Source organism: Bufo bufo, chromosome 8, assembly GCF_905171765.1.
Source record: "Bufo bufo chromosome 8, aBufBuf1.1, whole genome shotgun sequence".
NCBI lineage: Eukaryota > Metazoa > Chordata > Amphibia > Anura > Bufonidae > Bufo > Bufo bufo.
This window is the reverse complement of record NC_053396.1, coordinates 51781632-51802402: the sequence shown is the minus strand read 5'-3', so window position 1 is coordinate 51802402 and position 20771 is coordinate 51781632. Positions and strand designations below refer to the sequence as shown.

Sequence of the window (20771 nt, the reverse complement as noted above, 5' to 3'; positions counted from 1 at the left end):
AGGGGGGGCGGGGGGGGCCGCACACTGGCCACCAATGATAATACAATAGAGGGAGGGAGGGGGGGCCGGGGGTGGGGGCCGCACACTGGCCACCAATGATATTCAAACTGGGGAGGGAGGGGGGTCTGCCCCCTGCTGCCTGGCAGCCCCTGATCTCTTACAGGGGGCTATGATATGCACAATTAACCCCTTAGGTGCAGCACCTGAGGGGTTAATTGTGTGGATCACAGCCCCCTGTAAGAGATCGGGTGCTGCCAGGCAGCAGGGGGCAGTCATGTACACAGTTCGTAGTATATTCTAACTAGAAGCGTCCCCATCACTATGGGAACGCCTCTGTGTTAGAATATACTGTCGGATATGAGTTTCACGATCAAACTCATATCTGACAGTATATTCTAACATAGAGGCGTTCCCATGGTGATGAGGATGCTTCAAGTTAAAATATACCATCGGATTGGAGAAAACTCTGATCCGATGGTATAATAGGGACTCCTGACTTTACATTGAAAGTCAATGGGGGACGGATCCGTTTGAAATTGCACCATATTGTGTCAACGTCAAACGGATCCGTCCCCATTGACTTGCATTGTAATTCAGGACGGATCCGTTTGGCTCCGCACGGTCAGGCGGACACCAAAACGACTTTTTTTTCATGTCCGTGGATCCTCCAAAAATCAAGGAAGACCCACGGATGAAAAAACGGTCACGGATCACGGAAAAACGGAACCCGTTTTTGCGGACCGCAAAAAAAACGGTCGTGTGCATGAGGCCTTAATCTGAGATGTCTAGGAATCCCAGAGGATGTGGAGGGGCAAGACCCCTGTACTTTTATACAAACCTGGTTGATGGAACAAGACATCTCAGATTATAAAAACTTTGTGGAACGGGCTTATAGATTGCCGTCAAAGCCGCCCTCTCCCGGAATGAGACCGAGATCAATAATTTTTTATTTATTATCGGTTAGGGATAAGGAGGAGATACTACGCAGGTCAAGGAAGAGAGGGAAGCTAGAATACTTAGGCGCAACAGTAATGTTATTTCCTGACTATGCAAAGGAAACGGTAAAGGAAAGAAGTCGGTTTATTGCAGTGTGAAAAAAACTCTGCGTTTAAATAATGTGAAATATTCGATGATGTTTCCGGCTAAGCTGAGGATTGAATGGGAAAATAAAATCAGGTTTTTTGATACAGCGGAAGCGGCTGGAGAATGGATTAAAGAAAAGATAAGGAGTTGAGGGGTATACGGGCTGGGTGTGGGCTGGGAGGGGGAAAAGCTAAGATAGAGAGCCAGGGCTGAAGCTATCCTGGGTCATTCAGATGGGATGGGCAGGGTGGGTATCCTGCTGTGCTGCTTGTTCTTGTTTTTGTTTTTTCTCTCTCTCCCTCCTCTGTCCTTTCTCTCCCTTTTTCTCCCGGGGGTCCTCAACTATATTCTGGAAATGGTCAGCTATATAAATAGGTTTTTAAGAGAGTCGCGGTTTTTGATGCAATACACAGGTCTCTCCCTGCTATAATCTGCTTACAAGAAACACATCTAACAGGTTAGACAATAACTGGGGTGTCCAGACCGTGGATGCAGCACTCCTTTCATTCAGTTTATTCATCATATGCGAGAGGCGTGAGTATATTAATACATCGTGATATAGATATCAAAATAGTGAAAACAGCTATAGATAGGGAGGGCTGTTATGTCCTGATGGACTGTATACTGGAAGGAAGAGCATGGATAATAGCAAATGTTTATATACCGGCACCCTTTAAAACAGACGTCCTACTAAAAATTCATGATTTTGCGCTTAACGCAGGGGATAAACCACTCTTAGTTATAGGAGATTTCAATAATGTAATGGATGGTAAAATAGATAGATGTAGATTAGGTAATACTCAAGATTTTTATAAATCACAGAAAAAATGCACCAAACAGATATGCCACTGACTATACTGGCTAGTCATAAATGCAGATATTAAAAGCTGAGACTTTCGCCAATATATTCCTGTCAGGAAAATATCGAAGCCCATCATTGCACCACGTCACGGTCACTCAGCATGGCAAAGGGTCCTACCACTACGCTACCAATGGTGTGAACACGGTCTGAAGGTGATGTAATCCAGCTCGCAGCCAGGCTTCCACACAAACGCCTAGCAGGACAACTAGTGCAATGTGAACAAAGCCAAGACTGCAAGCCACGCCCATATCAGACCCTGTGATGGAGGTCACCAGGTGCAAAAGAGTGTTTGAATGCCAGGTAACGGCACATACACTACATATAGAACAAGACAAAAACACAGAAATATAGTGGCAATACTGGAGGAGCGGCTCAACCCCTAACACTGTAGCGTGTTTTACATTGGGGGAGCAGCCCCACCGCATGTGGACCGCAGCAAACGACTATCCCCAGCAAAAAATGCATACGGTGGAGGATGTCGGCGCGGTCCACATGCACCACAAGGGCATCCTACACAAAACGGAGCATTGTGCGGATGTAAATACAATCATATAAATCACAGAAAAAATGCACCAAACGGATATGCCACTGACTATACTGGCTAGTCATAAATGCAGATATTAAAAGCTGAGACTTTCGCCAATATATTCCTGTCAGGAAAATATCGGAGCCCATCATTGCACCACGTCACGGTCACTCAGCATGGCAAAGGGTCCTACCACTACGCTACCTATGGTGTGAACACGGTCTGAAGGCGATGTAATCCAGCTCGCAGCCAGGCTTCCACACAAACGCCTAGCAGGACAACTAGTGCAATGTGAACAAAGCCAAGACTGCAAGCCACGCCCATATCAGACCCTGTGATGGAGGTCACCAGGTGCAAAAGAGTGTTTGAATGCCAGGTAACGGCACATACACTACATATGAAACAAGACAAAAACACAGAAATATAGTGGCAATACTGGAGGAGCGGCTCAACCCCTAACACTGTAGCGTGTTTTACATTGGGGGAGCAGCCCCACCGCATGTGGGTCAGCTATATAAATAGGTTTTTAAGAGAGTCGCGGTTTTTGATGCAATACACAGGTCTCTCCCTGCTATAATCTGCTTACAAGAAACACATCTAACAGGTTAGACAATAACTGGGGTGTCCAGACCGTGGATGCAGCACTCCTTTCATTCAGTTTATTCATCATATGCGAGAGGCGTGAGTATATTAATACATCGTGATATAGATATCAAAATAGTGAAAACAGCTATAGATAGGGAGGGCTGTTATGTCCTGATGGACTGTATACTGGAAGGAAGAGCATGGATAATAGCAAATGTTTATATACCGGCACCCTTTAAAACAGACGTCCTACTAAAAATTCATGATTTTGCGCTTAACGCAGGGGATAAACCACTCTTAGTTATAGGAGATTTCAATAATGTAATGGATGGTAAAATAGATAGATGTAGATTAGGTAATACTCAAGATTTTTGCACGGGATCTAAATAAAAAAATATCACAGAGGAAATGGGTTGGATTGATATTTGGAGGGTAATGTACCCAAAATAAAATAAATATGTTTTTCAAAGACCCACAGGAGTCTATCACAGATTGATTTAGCTTTCACAAACAATAAAGGTTGATTTGATATTGAACTGGTTAAATACGGACAACGCGGGATTTCGGATCACAACCCAATTATTCTAAACATAAAAACAATTAAAAAAAAGAGGGATGAATATAAATATAGGATGGATAAATATAATGGGTATACACAATATGATCTTCAAAGAGATAATGGAGGTTTTTTTATATGAACGATGGTTCAGCGGCAAATAATATGGTATGGGAGGCTGCAAAGGCCTTTATTAGAGGGATTATCACAAAATACACAGTAACATATAAGAAAGGAATAAGGAAAAAAATAGCGGATTTGGAACAAGAGGCGGAAAAATATGAAAAACAGTATATTGAAAATCCCATAGAGCAAAACTATAAAGAGTGGATAGAGAAAGTTTCCAAATTGGAAGATGAACTGTTCTTATTGGCGGAACAACAAAAAGAAAATGATGTGAGGGACAATTATATCTACGCACATATACCGAGCAAAAAGCTAGCGGCTTTGGTAGCGGCCCAGACAAAAAAATAATTATTATATCCACTGTTTAGTAGATAAATTAGGATACAAAACTACTGACAAACGGCCAAAATAGAACTGCTTAAAGAATAAGATATATATAGTAGCAAGATAAACAAGAACTCGGCGCAAATACAACAGTTTTTGGATAAAATTACTATTTCCATGTTAACAATAGATCAAAGGGAAAGTCTGGAAGCCCCTTTAAACTCTTTAGTAGTGGACAAAATACTATCCAGGATAACAAAGAACAAGACCCCAGGAATAGATGGTATTCCGTTTGAAGTTTATACCCAATATAAAGAAATATTAACTCTGAAATTGCTTACAATGTGGGCTGCCCTCGAGGAAGGTAGGAAAACTGCCAGATTCCCCGAGAGAAGCCTTAATGACACTTATTCTAAAACCTGGAAAAGATCCGGGCCTTCCGGATTCATACCTCCCCATTTCATTAATACTGACAATAAAATATAATCTAGGATTCTGGCAGCTAGACTTAGGAGTGTGGTTTCGGTGCTTGTTCATGAGGATCAGACGGGATTTATGTCAGGCAAAACTACAACTGATAATATTATGAGATACTTTGTAAACACCCAACTTGAACCCACAAATTGCGGCGAACGAATTATTGTAACCATAGACGCCTCAAAGTCTTTTGACACTATAGAATGGTCCTTTTTAATTATAACATTGAAGAAAATGGGATTTGGTGACAATTTTGTGTCATGGGTAAAGCTATTATATACTGAAATTCCTGCAAGGGTGATATTGAATGGAGAATATTCCAATAACATACATATTGGCAGAGGGGTTAGACAGGGTTGTCCCCTTTCCCCTCTGCTATTTGCCATAGTCATGGAGCCGTTAGCTGATATGATCAGGCAAGATAAAGAAATTGTGGGGTTCAGGTTCGGTGACCACAAAGAAAAAATTGCTCTATATGCAGATGACATTATGCTGTTTGTAGGCCCTCATGGATCACTTACTAAGATTTTCCAGGTATTTGATAATTATAGCAAATATGCTGGACTTAACATAAATTGGTCTAAATCGGCCTGTGTCCCAATTGATCCTTTGAACAATTTTATACCGGGATCACTGGAAATTAAGAGGATTAACAAACCCGTTAAATATCTGGGCATTCAAATAACCCCAAACCCTAAAGACTACGTTCAGTTGAATGTAGTCCCTAAAATACAGCAAATCAGGAAGAAAATAGATGTATGGAAAAGATTATATGTCTCGATGGCAGGCCATATTTCCTTGGTGAAAATGTGTTTATTACCCTCCCTGAATTATATCTTACACCCCAATTATATCTTAATCCCCAAAATAATTCTTAAAATAATAGCTAGTCTTTTAATGGATTTGATATGGCATATATATTGTGCATCCATGAGAGGGAGGGCGGACTATCAGTCCCAGATTTGGAACTTTACTTTATTTCTGGCCATATTAAAAACATGATAATATGGAGTAATACGCAAAGATACAAGACCATGATAGCAGGGATTAATAAAAGGCTGGATAACTGTATTTTTCAATTAGCGGAAGCTGGCATTTTGCTACAACACAAATGTAGTAAGATACCATTATTTGAGCTGATGGCCAGGGTTTGGAAGAAAGCAAGAGAATTGTGGCCCCAGAGTGGATTCCATGTTGACACCGTATTGTGGGATAATACTCACTTTAGAGAATTAAAGTCAATGGAACAGAAAATTTGGTGGAAACATGGATTTTACAAATTGGGCCAGGTATGGAAAGAGGGGGATATAATACCATATGAAGATCTTAAAAATGAGTATGGACTGGGCAAAAAAGAGCTGAGTTTTTTTTACTTACAATTAAAACAAGCACTGCGAACGATGTTAGGAAAAGGCACACAAATTGTTACCCTTCCGCAGCCTTTAGTTAATATTTCTAAATTAATAGCAGGTGGGAAATTAGTTTCTAAAATATATGGGGGCGGAGCTTGGCAGCAGAGCGAGACACACATGCCTCTGTGAGCTCTGCTCTGGGTCCAGTGGAAACGAGCTTCATCTGATTCCGCTACAAGCCAGAAAATGGGCAAGACCCTGAGAGACAGGTCCAAAGACACTCTAGGACCGAACAAACCCGGCACCGGACACAGGGAAATGGACAAATTTGTCCGAAAGCAAAGCACTGCTGGGGGAAAACCGGTTTCCAAGATGGCGCCTAGAGCGGAAACCCCTGCAGCTTCGGAGATGTCTGCAGACAATGACAGAGAAAGTGAACACGAGCCAGAGCAGGAGGGAGAGAACTTGCCAATATCTAGAAAGTTCACGAAAGATCTCCTGGCGAATACAATGCAGGACTTTAAACGTGACCTCAGGCAAGTGAAGGAAAGAGTGGATGTGGTGGAAGGCCAACAAGAATCCATTATAACTCACAGTGCGGCAGTGGCTAGTAGCCTGGACAGAACCCAGGCACATATTAATCACCTATACGAAATGGTGGAAGATCAAGATAACCGCGGGCGTCGCAACAACCTACGGCTGAAAGGACTGCCAGAAGCAATAGGGCCAGACACTCTGCGTGGTTCGGTAACTGAACTTTTCACAACGCTGGTAGGCCCTGATTCTGTGGGAGATCTCACCATGGACAGAGTGCATAGGGCCCTGCCCCCCCGAGAGATGTGATATGCCGTTTATCCGGCTTCTTGGCTAAAGATCAGATAATGAGGGCGGCTAGAACCAAAAAATCTATCCCCTTCGGAGACAAAGGAGTGTTAATATTTCAAGATCTCCTACTACGCTCCAAAAGCGTAGGATCCTAAAGCCACTCTTAGACATCTTGAGGGGAAAGAATATTACTTACCGTTGGCTACATCTTTTTGGGCTACTGATAAATGCCCCGGGCCGAAAATTAACTGTGCGTTCACCAGCCGACATTCCTCTGGTATGTGACGTTCTGGAAATCGCCTCCCTGGACATTCCTGACTGGAACTCGGCGAAAGACCTGACGGACCTTCCGGACTTGCCAGGAGTGGACCCGTGGATTCCCGCTGGTCGATTGAGGGACCGTCGCAGGGGGAGGAGGTCGGGAGACCCCCTGCCGAGCAACCCAAGATTGGAAATTGAGTGATCCGGCTCACTCCAGCTCCTACTAAAAGTGGGACAGCCCCCCATTGCAGGTGTTCTACCAGCTGGTTATTGTCTGGATCGGGCCTGAAGTCCCGTAAGTTGCCCATTCACTTGGACAGTTGAGAGCTACGTTTTCCAAGTTTAGTCTCACATAATAATTTTGGGACAGTTTTTCTATTACAGCAAGATGTACTGTACTATTTTTATTCCGCCTCTAACAGTCCTCTGCTGAAGTTGAATATTCCATACTGTCCCAAGTATTAGGTTTACAGCTTAGTTACCCCCATTTATGTCTATTTACTCGTTCTCCACACAAAGGACATGGCAATTGGTCCTCTTCACCCCCCCCCCCCCCCCCCCAGATGATCACAATAGCATTTATGTTCCAAAAAAATGCAGTGTTGGTTTCATGCTATGGGTTACAAGCGCTTTAACAAAGCTAGACTTAAAGATGTTAACATGTATTGTATGTATTGTACCCTCCCTCCCCCTCCTAACTCCCTTTCTACCTACTACTAGCACCGATGTCATAAGACAAGTTAGTCCTAACTATAACTGGCAGATAGCTTGTACTCTTGAATTACTATGGCTGACATAAAACTATGCACCTATAATGTTAGGGGATTAAATGCACCACCCAAGCGAACCCAAATATGTCAGCTCCTTAATAAACAGAAAGTGAGCATTGCATTTTTGCAAGAAACTCACTTCAGAAAAGAACATGTTCCACGATTGTCGCACATGACATACAACCAATGGTTTCATAGTACATCCTCTTCTGGAGCCTCGAAAGGCGTTTCAATAGCAATTCATAAAAATACTCCGCTGGTGGTGCATTCAACTCTCCAGGATGATGAGGGGCTTTACTTATTTCTAAAAGGGACCTTAGGCACTTAAAAAGTAACATTGGGTAACCTATATACGCCTTATGTGGCTCAGGCGGTCTGGATGGAGAATACCTTGTCAATCCTACAGAAGGCATTATAATAGTAGGAGGAGATATCAATGTAGCCTTAAATCCCCCTATAGATACATCAACAGGCTCCTTCTCACTGTCTCTGATTAATATCATAAGGATTAAAAAAAAATTGCGGAGTTGATATATGGAGAGCTATGAACTCTACATCAAGAGACTACACATATTACTCAGTGGCTCATGTCTCATATCAACGCTTGGACTATCTTTTTGTCCCCCCAAGGTTTTTAGGCGAATGCTCCCAGGCTTCAATAGGCAACATATTGCTATCAGATCAGGCCCCTGTGTACTTAACTATAAAAGTTAAATCCCTCTCTAAAACGCACTTTACATGGAGATTGGATGAAACTCTACGGAGTACACAAGAGAATATCCACACTATACAAAATCACATTGAAGAATACTTCAGTCTCAATGAGACGGAGGGTATGTCTTCGGGTCTGGTCTGGGAGGCGCATAAGGCATATTAAAAAAAAGAGGGAAGCCTTAATAATGTCACTACAGGATCAAATACAAAAACTGGAACTATTACACAAAAGGCAGGTTTCCCCTGGAGTGTTGGATAGTTTAAATAGACTGAGAGCTGAGCTAAAGAATATACTAAACACCAGCGTAGCCAAACTATATTTATCAGCAAAATTTAAATATTATGGGCATGGGGACAAAGCATCGAAGTTTATGATGGCCAGTCTAAAAAAAACACAAAGGTAAATCATACATACACTCTATCAATGATCCATCCTCCCGGTCAATTATGTCCAGGACCTTATAGCAAAACAATTTTGCAATTTCTACAGCTCTCTATACAATCTTAGGGAACAGGGAAGCCCAAAGGAAAACTAAATGAGATCAGACAAAATAGAGAGATGGCTGTCCCAGTTACAGCTGCCAGTTCTCTCTCAAGATCAGGCTACGCTCCTTGTTAATCCCTTTATGTTGCAAGAACTAAATAAAGCTCTCAGAACGGTCCCCAAACATAAATGCCCCGGACCCGACGGATTAACTTCTAGTTACTACAACACATTCTCCTCGATATTACTACCTAAACTGCTTAAAGTGTACAATGAGGTATACAATGGCAACTCACTCCCACCACAGATGTTAGCGGCCCTGATTACCATTCTGCCGAAAGAGGGCAAAGACCCTTCTTCCTGTGCCAGCTACAGACCCATCTCGTTATTAAATGCGGATCTAACGTTATATGCTAAAATACTGGCACTAAGGTTACAGCCCTTTTTGCCCCGGCTTATCAAACGTGGAACAGGTGGATTTTGTGGCTGGTAGGGAGGGACGAATGAATACTACTCAGCTAGTAAATCTCATACATCATGCCAAGGAGAAATCCATTCCTCTAGTTCTTTTAGGAACTGACGCAGAGAAAGCATTTGATCGCATTGATTGGCTTTTTATGCAATTAGCTCTGGCAAAGTTTGGGATACCTTCCCGATTTATAAGAGCTATAATGGCTATGTATGAATCCCCTAAGGCTAGAGTAATGGTTAACGGTACTCTATCTCCCTGCTTTACAATAGGTAACGGTACAAGACTGGGGTGCCCCTTATCACCCCTGCTTTTTATCCTGGTAGTGGAGTCCCTATTTCAGGCGATCCGCCAGGAGGACAAGATTCAGGGTCTAAAAATGAGAAACACTTATCACCAACTTGCAGAATTTGCTGACGACCTCTTGGTTATTATAACCAATCCTGTAGAAGCATTCCCGGCTATTCAGGATCTGTTCCAGAGGTTTGGGAACCTATCGAACTTCCTTATCAATCCCACTAAATCTCAAGTTCTGAATGTCACTATTAACCATAACACACAATCGATCTTAGAGCCACAATACCAGTATCTCTGGTCAACGCGATCAATTAAATTCTTAGGGGTAAGCATAACCTCAGATCCTAACGACTTATATGAAGAAACCTTCCGAAACCTTCCCAAGAACATTACAGCCACCATAGACTCATGGAGTATCCCCTTTACCTCTTGGTTCGGAAGACGTACCTTAATTAAGTCCATCTTAGTTTCCAAAATTCTGTATCACATGTCGGCATTACCCATTCCTTTACCAAAGGCCTTCTTCACACAAATGAGGCAATGCTTTTCCAGATTCCTCTGGAAAAAATCCTGCCCGCGTCTCCCTCACTCAACTTTGATACAACCATATAGGCTTGGGGGGATGGGCCTACCCGACATGGCAGTCTATTATAGGGCAGTACAGGGGATGAGGTGTTTAGAATGGATCAGGTGCTCAGAAAATAGACTGGATATCTTAGCAGAATCAGGAGATATGAGACCCCCTCTGAGAACCTTCCTACTTTCACGACCTAGTGATATGACCCAGCAGATTAGTTCACTAAGCAACATGGTGAAAACCACCTTGAAAATATGGCATTCTGATCTGGCTAAAATATTACTCTCAAATCATGAAGTATCACCTGTGCTTCAGGTGAGAGATATTCTATGGGGTTCTGGGAGGACCTTCAGCTCCACTTTGTCGGAGGATACTCTAGACATGTCCCTTCCGGTGGTTGACCTGTTGGACCCTGCAGGGTTTCTCATAGACAGCTGGGACGTACATCCTAAACTGCAGTCACTATCTTTCATTCATAAATTGCGCATCAAACAATACCTAGGGAAGAAAAAAGCTTCGCCCAATGCTTCTAAAACACAATTAGAAAAAATTATCCTTGCAAATGTACCCCCCGAAAAGAAAGTGGCACAATTATGCTCCATGCTAGTTTCCCAGGCCAGACCCGACACATATAGCTTCATCCGTAAGTGCGAAAAAGACCTTGATATTCAATTCTCAAATAGGGAAATCTCACAACTATGCTCTAATGCACCAAAGGTATCTAGATGCGTAAAGCTTTAGGAAAACTTTTATAAGGTGATCACCAGGTAGTACTATACGCCTCAAAAGCTACACCTCATTTACCCTGAGTGTGACCCAAAGTGCTGGAGGTGTCTTGGTGCTGAAAGCACAATCCTTCACATCTGGTGGTCTTGCCCCGGCATCACCGCCTTCTGTCAACAAGTCTGCTCAATATGCACAAAAATAAGTAACGCACAGATCTTACCTTTGGAAAAAAGGTGTTTATTGGGATTATTGGGAGATATCAAATGCAACAGACAAGTCACTTCTCTGTTAGGCCAACTCTTAGCGGCTGCTAGAGTTCTGATCACGTACAACTGGAAAAGTCAAACAGCCCCTTCTTGTTCACAATGGATAACGAAATGTGTCACCATATATAGGATGGAGCAGATAGCAGGGTGGGAATCCAAGAGGTCTCACGAAGCTACCTGGTTTCCATGGAAAAAATTCTGAGAGTTTTCTTCTTAGCGGACACTCTTCCAGATCGCACTTTCTCCAGTAGGAAGATCCCCCCCTTCCCTTTCCTTCCCACCCTCCCCCCCCCACCCCCCAAATGTAGGCACTTATGTAACTGCTGACAAACAATGTAATATGTGAAAATTGTACCCTCTTGTGGGGAATTTAGTCTTTTCTGTATTTCTCTGCTCATCATTTCATAATAAATAATTTTAAAACAAAAAAAATATATAAAAAATATATATGAATGTCTGTTACATCAAAAGGCTAAGAGAAGGGCATTTAATAGTCTAATGCACAAATGGCAAGATGTTTTAAATTCCCAGCGGGAAGAGTTTTGGGAATTGGCCATACAGGCAAAAAATAGGGTTTCAAAGAACTTTTCCCATAGAATTACTCAATTCAATATATTATATCGTCTATACTACTCCTCCAAGATTCTAATGAAGTGCTATAAATTTAAAGATTTTAGTTGTCAAAAATGTGGGGCGGTAGGAGTGGACAATGTCCATATACTTTGGACATGTATAAAAATTCAAGAGTTCTGGGAAAAGGTTAATGAAAGAATAGAGAAATATCACCGGTTTAAAGTGCCTAGGCAATTTGAAACATGCATTTTGGGGGTGATGGATAAAATGGATACCCCCAACATCGAGATATGGCATCCAAACTCCTATTTCAGCCCAGGAAGTGTATTATTTGAAACTGGGGAGGTAGTGCTGTCCCCACGGTTAAGGAATTGTAGAATCTCACTAGAGTCTCGCTTGCCAGAGAGGAATTTCATCTGGTAAATATTAAGAAAAAATATAGATTTATCAGAACATGGCAGAAATAGCTAAAATAGTGACTGTTCTTGGGGATGGTGGTTATTAAGAGTTGAGGCTGCGGGGGGGAGAGGGAGAATGGAGGGAACCTTGTTAATTAATTTTTATTTATTTATTTTTCTTCCTGGAGAGGGAGCAGGCAGCGGGTAAAGGGAGGTGGGTGGGGAAATTGTATATATAATGCTATGTAATTAAAAGACTGTTGGGAAAAAAAATTGTATAGAAGCAAATTTTTGTGAAATATTAGCGGAGGCGACAAAATCGCATTTTTGAAACCTTCGCTCATCTCTACATATCAGAGCAAATACCAAGCCATGAGGAAATGGAGAAGGGTACGAAAATTTCTGCTGCACTGAAAGTTCCGAAGAGCACAGTGGCCTTCGTAATTCTTAAATGGAAGAAGTATGGAACAACCAGGACTTTTCCAAAAGCTGGTCGGCCCTGCAAACTAAGTAATTGGGAAAAGGGCCTTGGTAAGAGAGGTGAGCATCAAAGATCCTGTGTGCAGATGGGAAAAACTTCCAGAGGGTCAAACATCACTGCAGCATTTCTCAAATCTGGGCTTTATGGCAGAGTGGACAGGAAAAAAGCCTCTCTTCTGTAAAAGACAGATGAAAGTTTGCAACAAACTCTCAGACAGTGAGAAACAAGATTCCCTGATCTGATGAAACCAAAATTAAACTTTTTGGCCTCAATTCTAAGCATCATGTTTGGAGGAAACCAGGCACTGCTCAATACCATCCCTACAATGAAGCATGGTTGTGGCAGTATAAGGCCTCATGCACACGACCATTCCATTTTTTGCGGATCCGCAAAACACGGAAGCAACCCGTGTGCCTTCCGCAATTTGCGGAACGGAACAGGCGGCCCATTGTAGAAATGCCTATTCTTGTCCACAAATCTTTTGCGGCCGCATTGAAGTGAATGGGCCCACACCTGAGCTGCAAAAACTGTGGCTCGTATGCGGACCAGAACAACGGTCGTGTGCATGAGGCCTAATGCTGTGGGACATTATTTAGCGGCTAGGACAGGGAGACTGGTCCGAGTTGAGAGAAAGCTGAATGGAGCAAAGTACAGAGATATTGTTAATGAAAACCTGATCCAAAGTTCTCTGGACTGGGCTGAAGGTTTACTGTCCAACAAGACATTGACCCTAAGCACACAGCCAAGACAACACAGGAGTGGGGACAACCCTGACTTGAACCCAATCGAACCCAACCTGAAAATGGCTGTCCACCGACAATCCCCATCCAACCTGACTTGAGACGATCTGCAGAGAAGAATGGCAGAAAGCCACCTAATCCAGGTGTGCAAACCTTGTGGCATCATATCCAGGAAAACTGGAGGCTGTAATCGCTGCTAAAGGTGGTTTAACTAAGTACTCAGTAAAGGGTCTGAATACATATGTCAATGCAAGACTTTATTTTTTCCATTTCAATAAATTAGCAAAGATTTATAATATTATGAGGGTCATTTATTATACCGACATACGCCTATATTAGGCTATTTCAGAAGCAGATGGTGGCACAAAGGTTAGTTGCGGCGCTATCTGCGAATTCGTCTAAAATTGTGGGTGGGGAAAGGGACAGGACGGGAGGCCAGTCTTATTTACCATTTTCTTTGCCTGTTTCAGGCATAGAAAATGGTCTGAATGTAAGACAGCTCGGAAGCTGTCTTAAATTTGGAACTGGCACTGGATGCGCTGAAGTTATAGAGAGGCCTGTGCCTCTTCATAACTTCGGCGGGCCCTTATGTTTTCACAGTCTCATTATGGGGTATTGAGTGCAAAATGATGGGAAAAATTTTGAATTTTTATTATTTTAGCACAAGGTTGGAACATAACAAAATGTGATAAAGGGAAAGTTTGAGAACTTACAGTATGTGAATGTGTAAGCCTACACAACCATATTTACTTTATTCAGAAGTGCAGTGCTGTTAGGATGTAAGTATTAGAGCTGATCCTGTTTTTATAAATAACTTATGCGCTCAGTACAAAGAACTGGAAGATAAAAAAAAATGTCATTGTGGAGGGAAGAGTAAATTAAGTACGGTATAGAAAATTATTCTTTAGAGTTAGAGTAGTCAAACTATGGAATCATGTACCCCAAAAGGCAGTGCTTGCCTAATGATATATGACCGTCTAGGTTATAAATAATTTAGTATTGAATGATGTATAATTGATTTGAGAAAGGAAGAACTTGCAGGACATATATCCTTTTTTCAACATAAAGCCTCAAGCACACGACCATGTTCGTATTCCAGTCTGCAACAACGTGATCCACGGACACCTTCCATGTGCTATCTGTATTTTTCTAATTCCATTGCTAGAACTGATGGACAAGAATAGGATATGTTCTATATTTTGCGGAATGGATACACAAATCAGCACACAGGTGACTTTTTTTTGTCCGTTTTTTTTTTTTTTTTGCAGACCCATAGAAACAAATGGGTCCGTGTACAATCCACAAGAAATGCAGTTCAGACACAGATACAAAATATGGTCATGTGCATGAGGCCTAAGTATGTAATGCCTAGAAGAAATTTATACAATTTTTTCTCTGGTGGGCCCAATGTATCCAATCTTACATTGTCCACGTTTTAACATGTGGGAAACAATTATTGATCCAAGTATATCCATCTCTTTCCTTTCCCTTGCTGCTTTTAAAAGTGTGCTAATGTCTCATGTCTGCAGATTGTTCTCAATGAGGGGTTGGTAGCCCTTCTAAGTTTCATTATTGAGCCAATATAAAAAACGCAAATTTGAATAGCTGTACAGGTCAAATTGCCTCTGCATTCTCCATTGAATCTATACCAAAATACACAGGTGTGAATAAAGCCTAAGAATCTGAGTGAAACTAGTAATAATGGAAAACTAGAATGGAAATTGGAGTATGATTACTTACAGTGACATTTTTTTTTTTATCCCAAGGCTCATGGGAGATTGATCCCAAAGACCTGACTTTCCTCAAAGAATTAGGGACTGGACAGTTTGGGGTTGTAAAGTATGGAAAATGGCGAGGACAACATGAAGTTGCAATCAAAATGGTAAAGGAGGGTTCGATGTCAGAGGATGAGTTCATTGAAGAAGCAAAGTGCATGATGTAAGTGGCACCTGTGTGTAACTTTCACAACATACTTCAATGGTTACAAGTTTTTTTCAGGTTTAACCATAAACAAAATTTATGAAAGCATATATCCATGTATGGAAGTAATCATTAACTAAACAGTTAAAAAAGATTTCCAGTTCACAATATTAAGGATGAAATATCTAAGGGTCTATCATCTGGTTCTGCCTCCCAACTATGTAAAATGGTAAACACTAAACTGAGTCTATATAAATTGGTGTACTAAAATAGTTAAATCTTTTAAAGGATTGTTTCACAAAAAAAAAATCAATTCAGGCTTATGAACATTATAGAAGGGATCCCTTTCTCAGGACCCCTGTTTATATACGCCAAAATGTACGGTAGGAACAGTTTCTGTCTTGGTGGGAACATCTCGTGGATGGATAACATGGTCAGCTATTTGTGAGTGGCCTGCATGTAAAGCTGCAGGTAATTTACTGTATAGCCAGACTTGGCTTTTCTCTTTTATAACATCTGACAAGCAAGGGTAATTTCAGGAAATTTGCTCGTGCTTCGTGGTAACAAATAATATTTTTTCTAAAAAAAAAAACAGCCCCTGTGATGTCACGGCCCTATAAAAAGTCTCAGCCTGCTCGGTCTCCGCCATTTTCCGGTGAACTTAGTGCAGAGAGAGATGTGACAGGCACTAGGGACAGTGTTTATGAGACAATTTATTCACAAAAAATAACTATTGAGCAGTTCAGAGAAAGATTATTCATAGTGTATGGAAAGGATAGGGACCAATAGGAGCATATAAAGCCTGGCTAATAGGAGCTTTATTGTGGTCTGATACTACAAGTTTTGGGGTGTATTTAGTTTATATTTAAGTACTTCCATACATCCTTGATTCTGTAGTGAAAGTGTGATCTGATACAACCAGTTTTGGGGTGTATTTAGGTTATATATACACTCACCTAAAGAATTATTAGGAACACCTGTTCTATTTCTCATTAATGCAATTATCTAGTCAACCAATCACATGGCAGTTGCTTCAATGCTTTTAGAGGTGTGGTCCTGGTCAAGACAATCTCCTGAACTCCAAACTGAATGTCAGAATGGGAAAGAAAGGTGATTTAAGCAATTTTGAGCGTGGCATGGTTGTTGGTGCCAGACGGGCCGGTCTGAGTATTTCACAATCTGCTCAGTTACTGGGATTTTCATGCACAACCATTTCTAGGGTTTACAAAGAATGGTGTGAAAAGGGAAAAACATCCAGTATGCGGCAGTCCTGTGGGCAAAAATGCCTTGTGGATGCTAGAGGTCAGAGGAGAATGGGCCGACTGATTCAAGCTGATAGAAGAGCAACGTTGACTGAAATAACCACTCGTTACAACCGAGGTATGCAGCAAAGCATTTGTGAAGCCACAACATGCACAACCTTGAGGCGGATGGGCTACAACAGCAGAAGACCCCACCGGGTACCACTCATCTCCACTACAAATAGGAAAAAGAGGCTACAACTTGCACGAGCTCACCAAAATTGGACTGTTGAAGACTGGAAAAATGTTGTCTGGTCTGATGAGTCTCGATTTCTGTTGAGACATTCAAATGGTAGAGTCCGAATTTGGTGTAAACAGAATGAGAACATGTATCCATCCTCTGATGGCTACTTTCAGCAGGATAATCCACCATGTCACAAAGCTTGAATCATTTCAAATTGGTTTCTTGAACATGACAATGAGTTCACTGTACTAAAATGGCCCCCACAGTCACCAGATCTCAACCCAATAGAGCATCTTTGGGATGTGGTGGAACGGGAGCTTCGTGCCCTGGATGTGCATCCCTCAAATCTCCATCAACTGCAAGATGCTATCCTATCAATATGGGCCAACATTTCTAAAGAATGCTATCAGCGCCTTGTTGAATCAATGCCACGTAGAATTAAGGCAGTTCTGAAGGCAAAAGGGGGTCCAACACCGTATTAGTATGGTGTTCCTAATAATTCTTTAGGTGAGTGTAAGTACTTCCATACAGTCTTGATTCTGTAGTGAAAGTACGGTCTCATAGAACCAGTTTTGGGGTGCATTTCCTTTATATATAAGTACATCCATCCATCCATCCTTGCTTCTGGGATGAAAGTGTGGTCTGGTATGCTGCAAGGGTGAAGAAAGCATGCTCCACGGTATAAAAAAAAAGATACTAGTAGTGATCACACCATAAAGGACGAGAACAGATAACCCGAAAAGGGTTCACTGCCTAGGCCGCCGTTTGCTGAAGCAGGACACTTCTGAAAGTATCCTTTCCTTCTCAATGCACCTTGATTCCTTTCTTTGTCTCCGAAGATAGGCCTGGAGAACTATCAATGACACACCCAGTATGATGTCAGAAACAGCTCTGAGTTTATTCTTGACCATACGGGCCTTTTATACATCCATACATACATACAAGAACAGCTGCGGCTCTCATTACAATAGTGCTGACTAGGAACAGTTCCTTATACAGACAGAAGGTCAATGTAAATATATATTCACCCTCTAGTATGATGTCACCCAACCTCCTGTCCTTCATACAGATCATATAGCTTATTCTATTTAACCCTTCAATCCCCTCTTAAGTCATGAATATGACTTATCTTTTTTCTCTCATAGAGAGGTAAGTAGCATATGATTGTCCAGGGTCTGTGGGTTTTGGACACATTACACAAAACATCTGTATGAGGGAAGGGATACATTGGATACAACAACATATGACAATCAAGGAAGCAATTATAATTATAATACTGATCAATAATGTTCTTAACCAACTCAATTCCGGCAGCCAGCTCAATAACCAGTCCCACCAAGAGGATGAATCAACATCTTTCTTGCTATTATTAGCAATTTCATGTAACGCTTGAATATGGGACTGGATTGATCTGGAATGATCAGATAAATTAAAGCAACACATTCCTTTAAAATCTTGACATCCTATATTATGTTTAAGTAACAGATAATCCACAGCAAATCTAGTTTCTAGCACTGCTCCTCTTACGCCTTGTATATCTAAAAGCATGTCTGATAAGGCAATAGAGGTATGATTCAGAGATTTAGCTAAGTCACATGCAATAGAATTTATAGTACGAGTATTATATATAGCCAGTCCAGGCACTCTTAATATAGAGGTGTCCAAACTTGTATATTCTGTACGGCTGAGAAGGGGTAAAGTAGAGTCACAGTCTTCTGATAAAGTCTTGGTAACTGATCTGTAAGCTCTCCTGATAGGGGGTTGACTGGGAAGGGTCAAAGTCAGCCTGGATAACGCACAGGGACCTCCAATAACATTAGCAGGAATGTAATTGTAAGTGTTGTTACCACAAGACAAAAACCATCCTTTAGGGAGCATTATATTATAGATAAAACTGGGAGTCACAATGGTCTTATTACAACTCATGGAATTATCCAGGGAGCTAGCAAGCCTACTATTCTTTTTACAGGTGTCGTCAATATACTCATATACACTATTCCTAGGTAATCCACTTTTTATGTCTCTATTATCACAATATAAAGTCATATCCTGGGAAAAGGTAAAACAAGTCTCTGCTGTAGTCACGTTAATAGTAGTTATTCTAATATAATCCCTGCTATTTACTAATTTCTGACACTCCCCACAGAAGTCATACAAGGGAATAAAAGATTGTGTATTGTTAGCCATCGACCAGACTTCAAGGAGGGATTCATCGGGTGTAGGCACAGCAATAACACATGTTTGTATAAGATCCCGTGGGCTCTGTAAGTCTTTAAGGCACAATGAACTAACATTTAGGGCATTTGCCATTCTGACTGTGCTATTCTGTTCAGAATAAAAGGGGACGGGAGCAAAGGGATCTTGCTCCTGAGCTCTTTTATATACTGGCCGATTATTTGGTGCACCGCAGAAAAAACTAATCTCCTCTGGGTGATAAATACATGTATTAATAATCCAGACTGGCAAGAAAACACAAAGATTAATAATTATCAGCAGACAAACAAATCTCCCAGAATATTGTGGGGTCATCATCTTCAGCCTGTGACAAGGCACTTTTCAGGAAAAAACTTCTTCTGAGCTCCCCTCTTTGTTCAGGGAATTCACACCTGCTTCACCCTCTTTGTCTTTGTCCGTCACCGGAGAAGAAGCCTCAGGGATCTTTTAACTCTGCTAGTGTGTATCCAGATTGGAGCCTCTTCTGTGAGAATCGCTGTTCTGGTGACTGCTACCACTCGGGTCGGTGGTCCAAACGGGAACTCAGTCTGTTTTCATCCTTTTGCCAGGCGCTGGACTATCACCACCTCTCCTGGTTGGAAAGGATGCGCAGGTTCCTGTGGAGAGAAAGGAGAGGCACGAGCAACATCTTGTTCATATTGATCTAAGACCTGGTATATAAAAATCTCTCCGAATGGGGTCAGTGGTTGCCTGTGCTCCCCTATGGCCAAGACCATGATATTGTGCAATTAAAATCGGGGCGCTTGCAACTGGGATACATGGTTTCCCCTCTTTGCAGATAAGACCCGTATCAGGGTCTTGTACTGCACCTACCGACTGCCATTCTATTTTGTCACTACTGGTAGCCAAATCCTGGAGGCTGAGCAATAGATTGTCAGTAAGGGTAATGTCTGGAACTAGGGAGGGCATTTGAACTGTTGCTGCCGTTCTAATAGCAGCCTCTTTTGCTGCCTGATGAGCTAGGGCATTCTCTTTAGCTATGTGCGTTTGTAGACCAGTATGTGCCTTACAATGGATAATAGCAACTTTGCTTGGTAATTGGATGGCGGCCAGGAGATCATGTACTAGGGTGGAATGTGAGATTTGTCTTCCATCTGCAGCTATGAAGCCTCTCCTCTGCCAGATTACCCCATGATCATGTACAACCCCAAAGGCATACTTGGAATCGGTGTAAACATTTATATCTCTCCCCTCAAAAAGACAACAAGCTCTAGTGAGGGCAATCAATTCAGCTGCTTGGGCTGACTAAAAAGGTATAGGATTCGATTCCAGTATAACATCAGGGAGTTGAACCACAGCGTATCCTGCATGATAAGTGTTGTCATTAGGACGGGAACAGGATCCATGCACAAAAATATCAGGTGCTCCTTGAATGGGTGTGGACTGTAAGTCAGGCCTAGGTGAGGTATGTTCATGTATAAGTTCAGTACATGCATGGGGAGGAGGCAAATCATCCTGCTCTCCCTTGTAGCCAAGTAGGGCATTCAGTATAGCCATTGGACCGAATGTGGGTGCTGAGTATTTGATATGAAGTTGAGGATTAGATAGCAACAAAACTTCATATCCACTCAGTCTTTGTGATGACATATGTTGCGTATGTATGTTCCTCAATAGGGCCTGAACATTGTGTGAGGTATGCAGAGTGGTGGGATGATGACC

At 41.9% G+C, this 20771-nt stretch overlaps 1 protein-coding gene across 2 annotated transcripts in view; it reads left to right on the top strand.

Annotated features, from left to right (window-relative positions):
* The window catches only part of BTK (Bruton tyrosine kinase), a 562758-nt gene that overhangs the window by 444084 nt on the left and 97903 nt on the right, over positions 1-20771 (top strand). For both annotated transcript variants that reach the window (XM_040405594.1, XM_040405595.1), the window contains exon 14: positions 15239-15410. In XM_040405594.1, coding sequence (XP_040261528.1) covers positions 15239-15410 — 172 coding nt within the window. The remainder of the gene's footprint in view (positions 1-15238; positions 15411-20771) is intronic.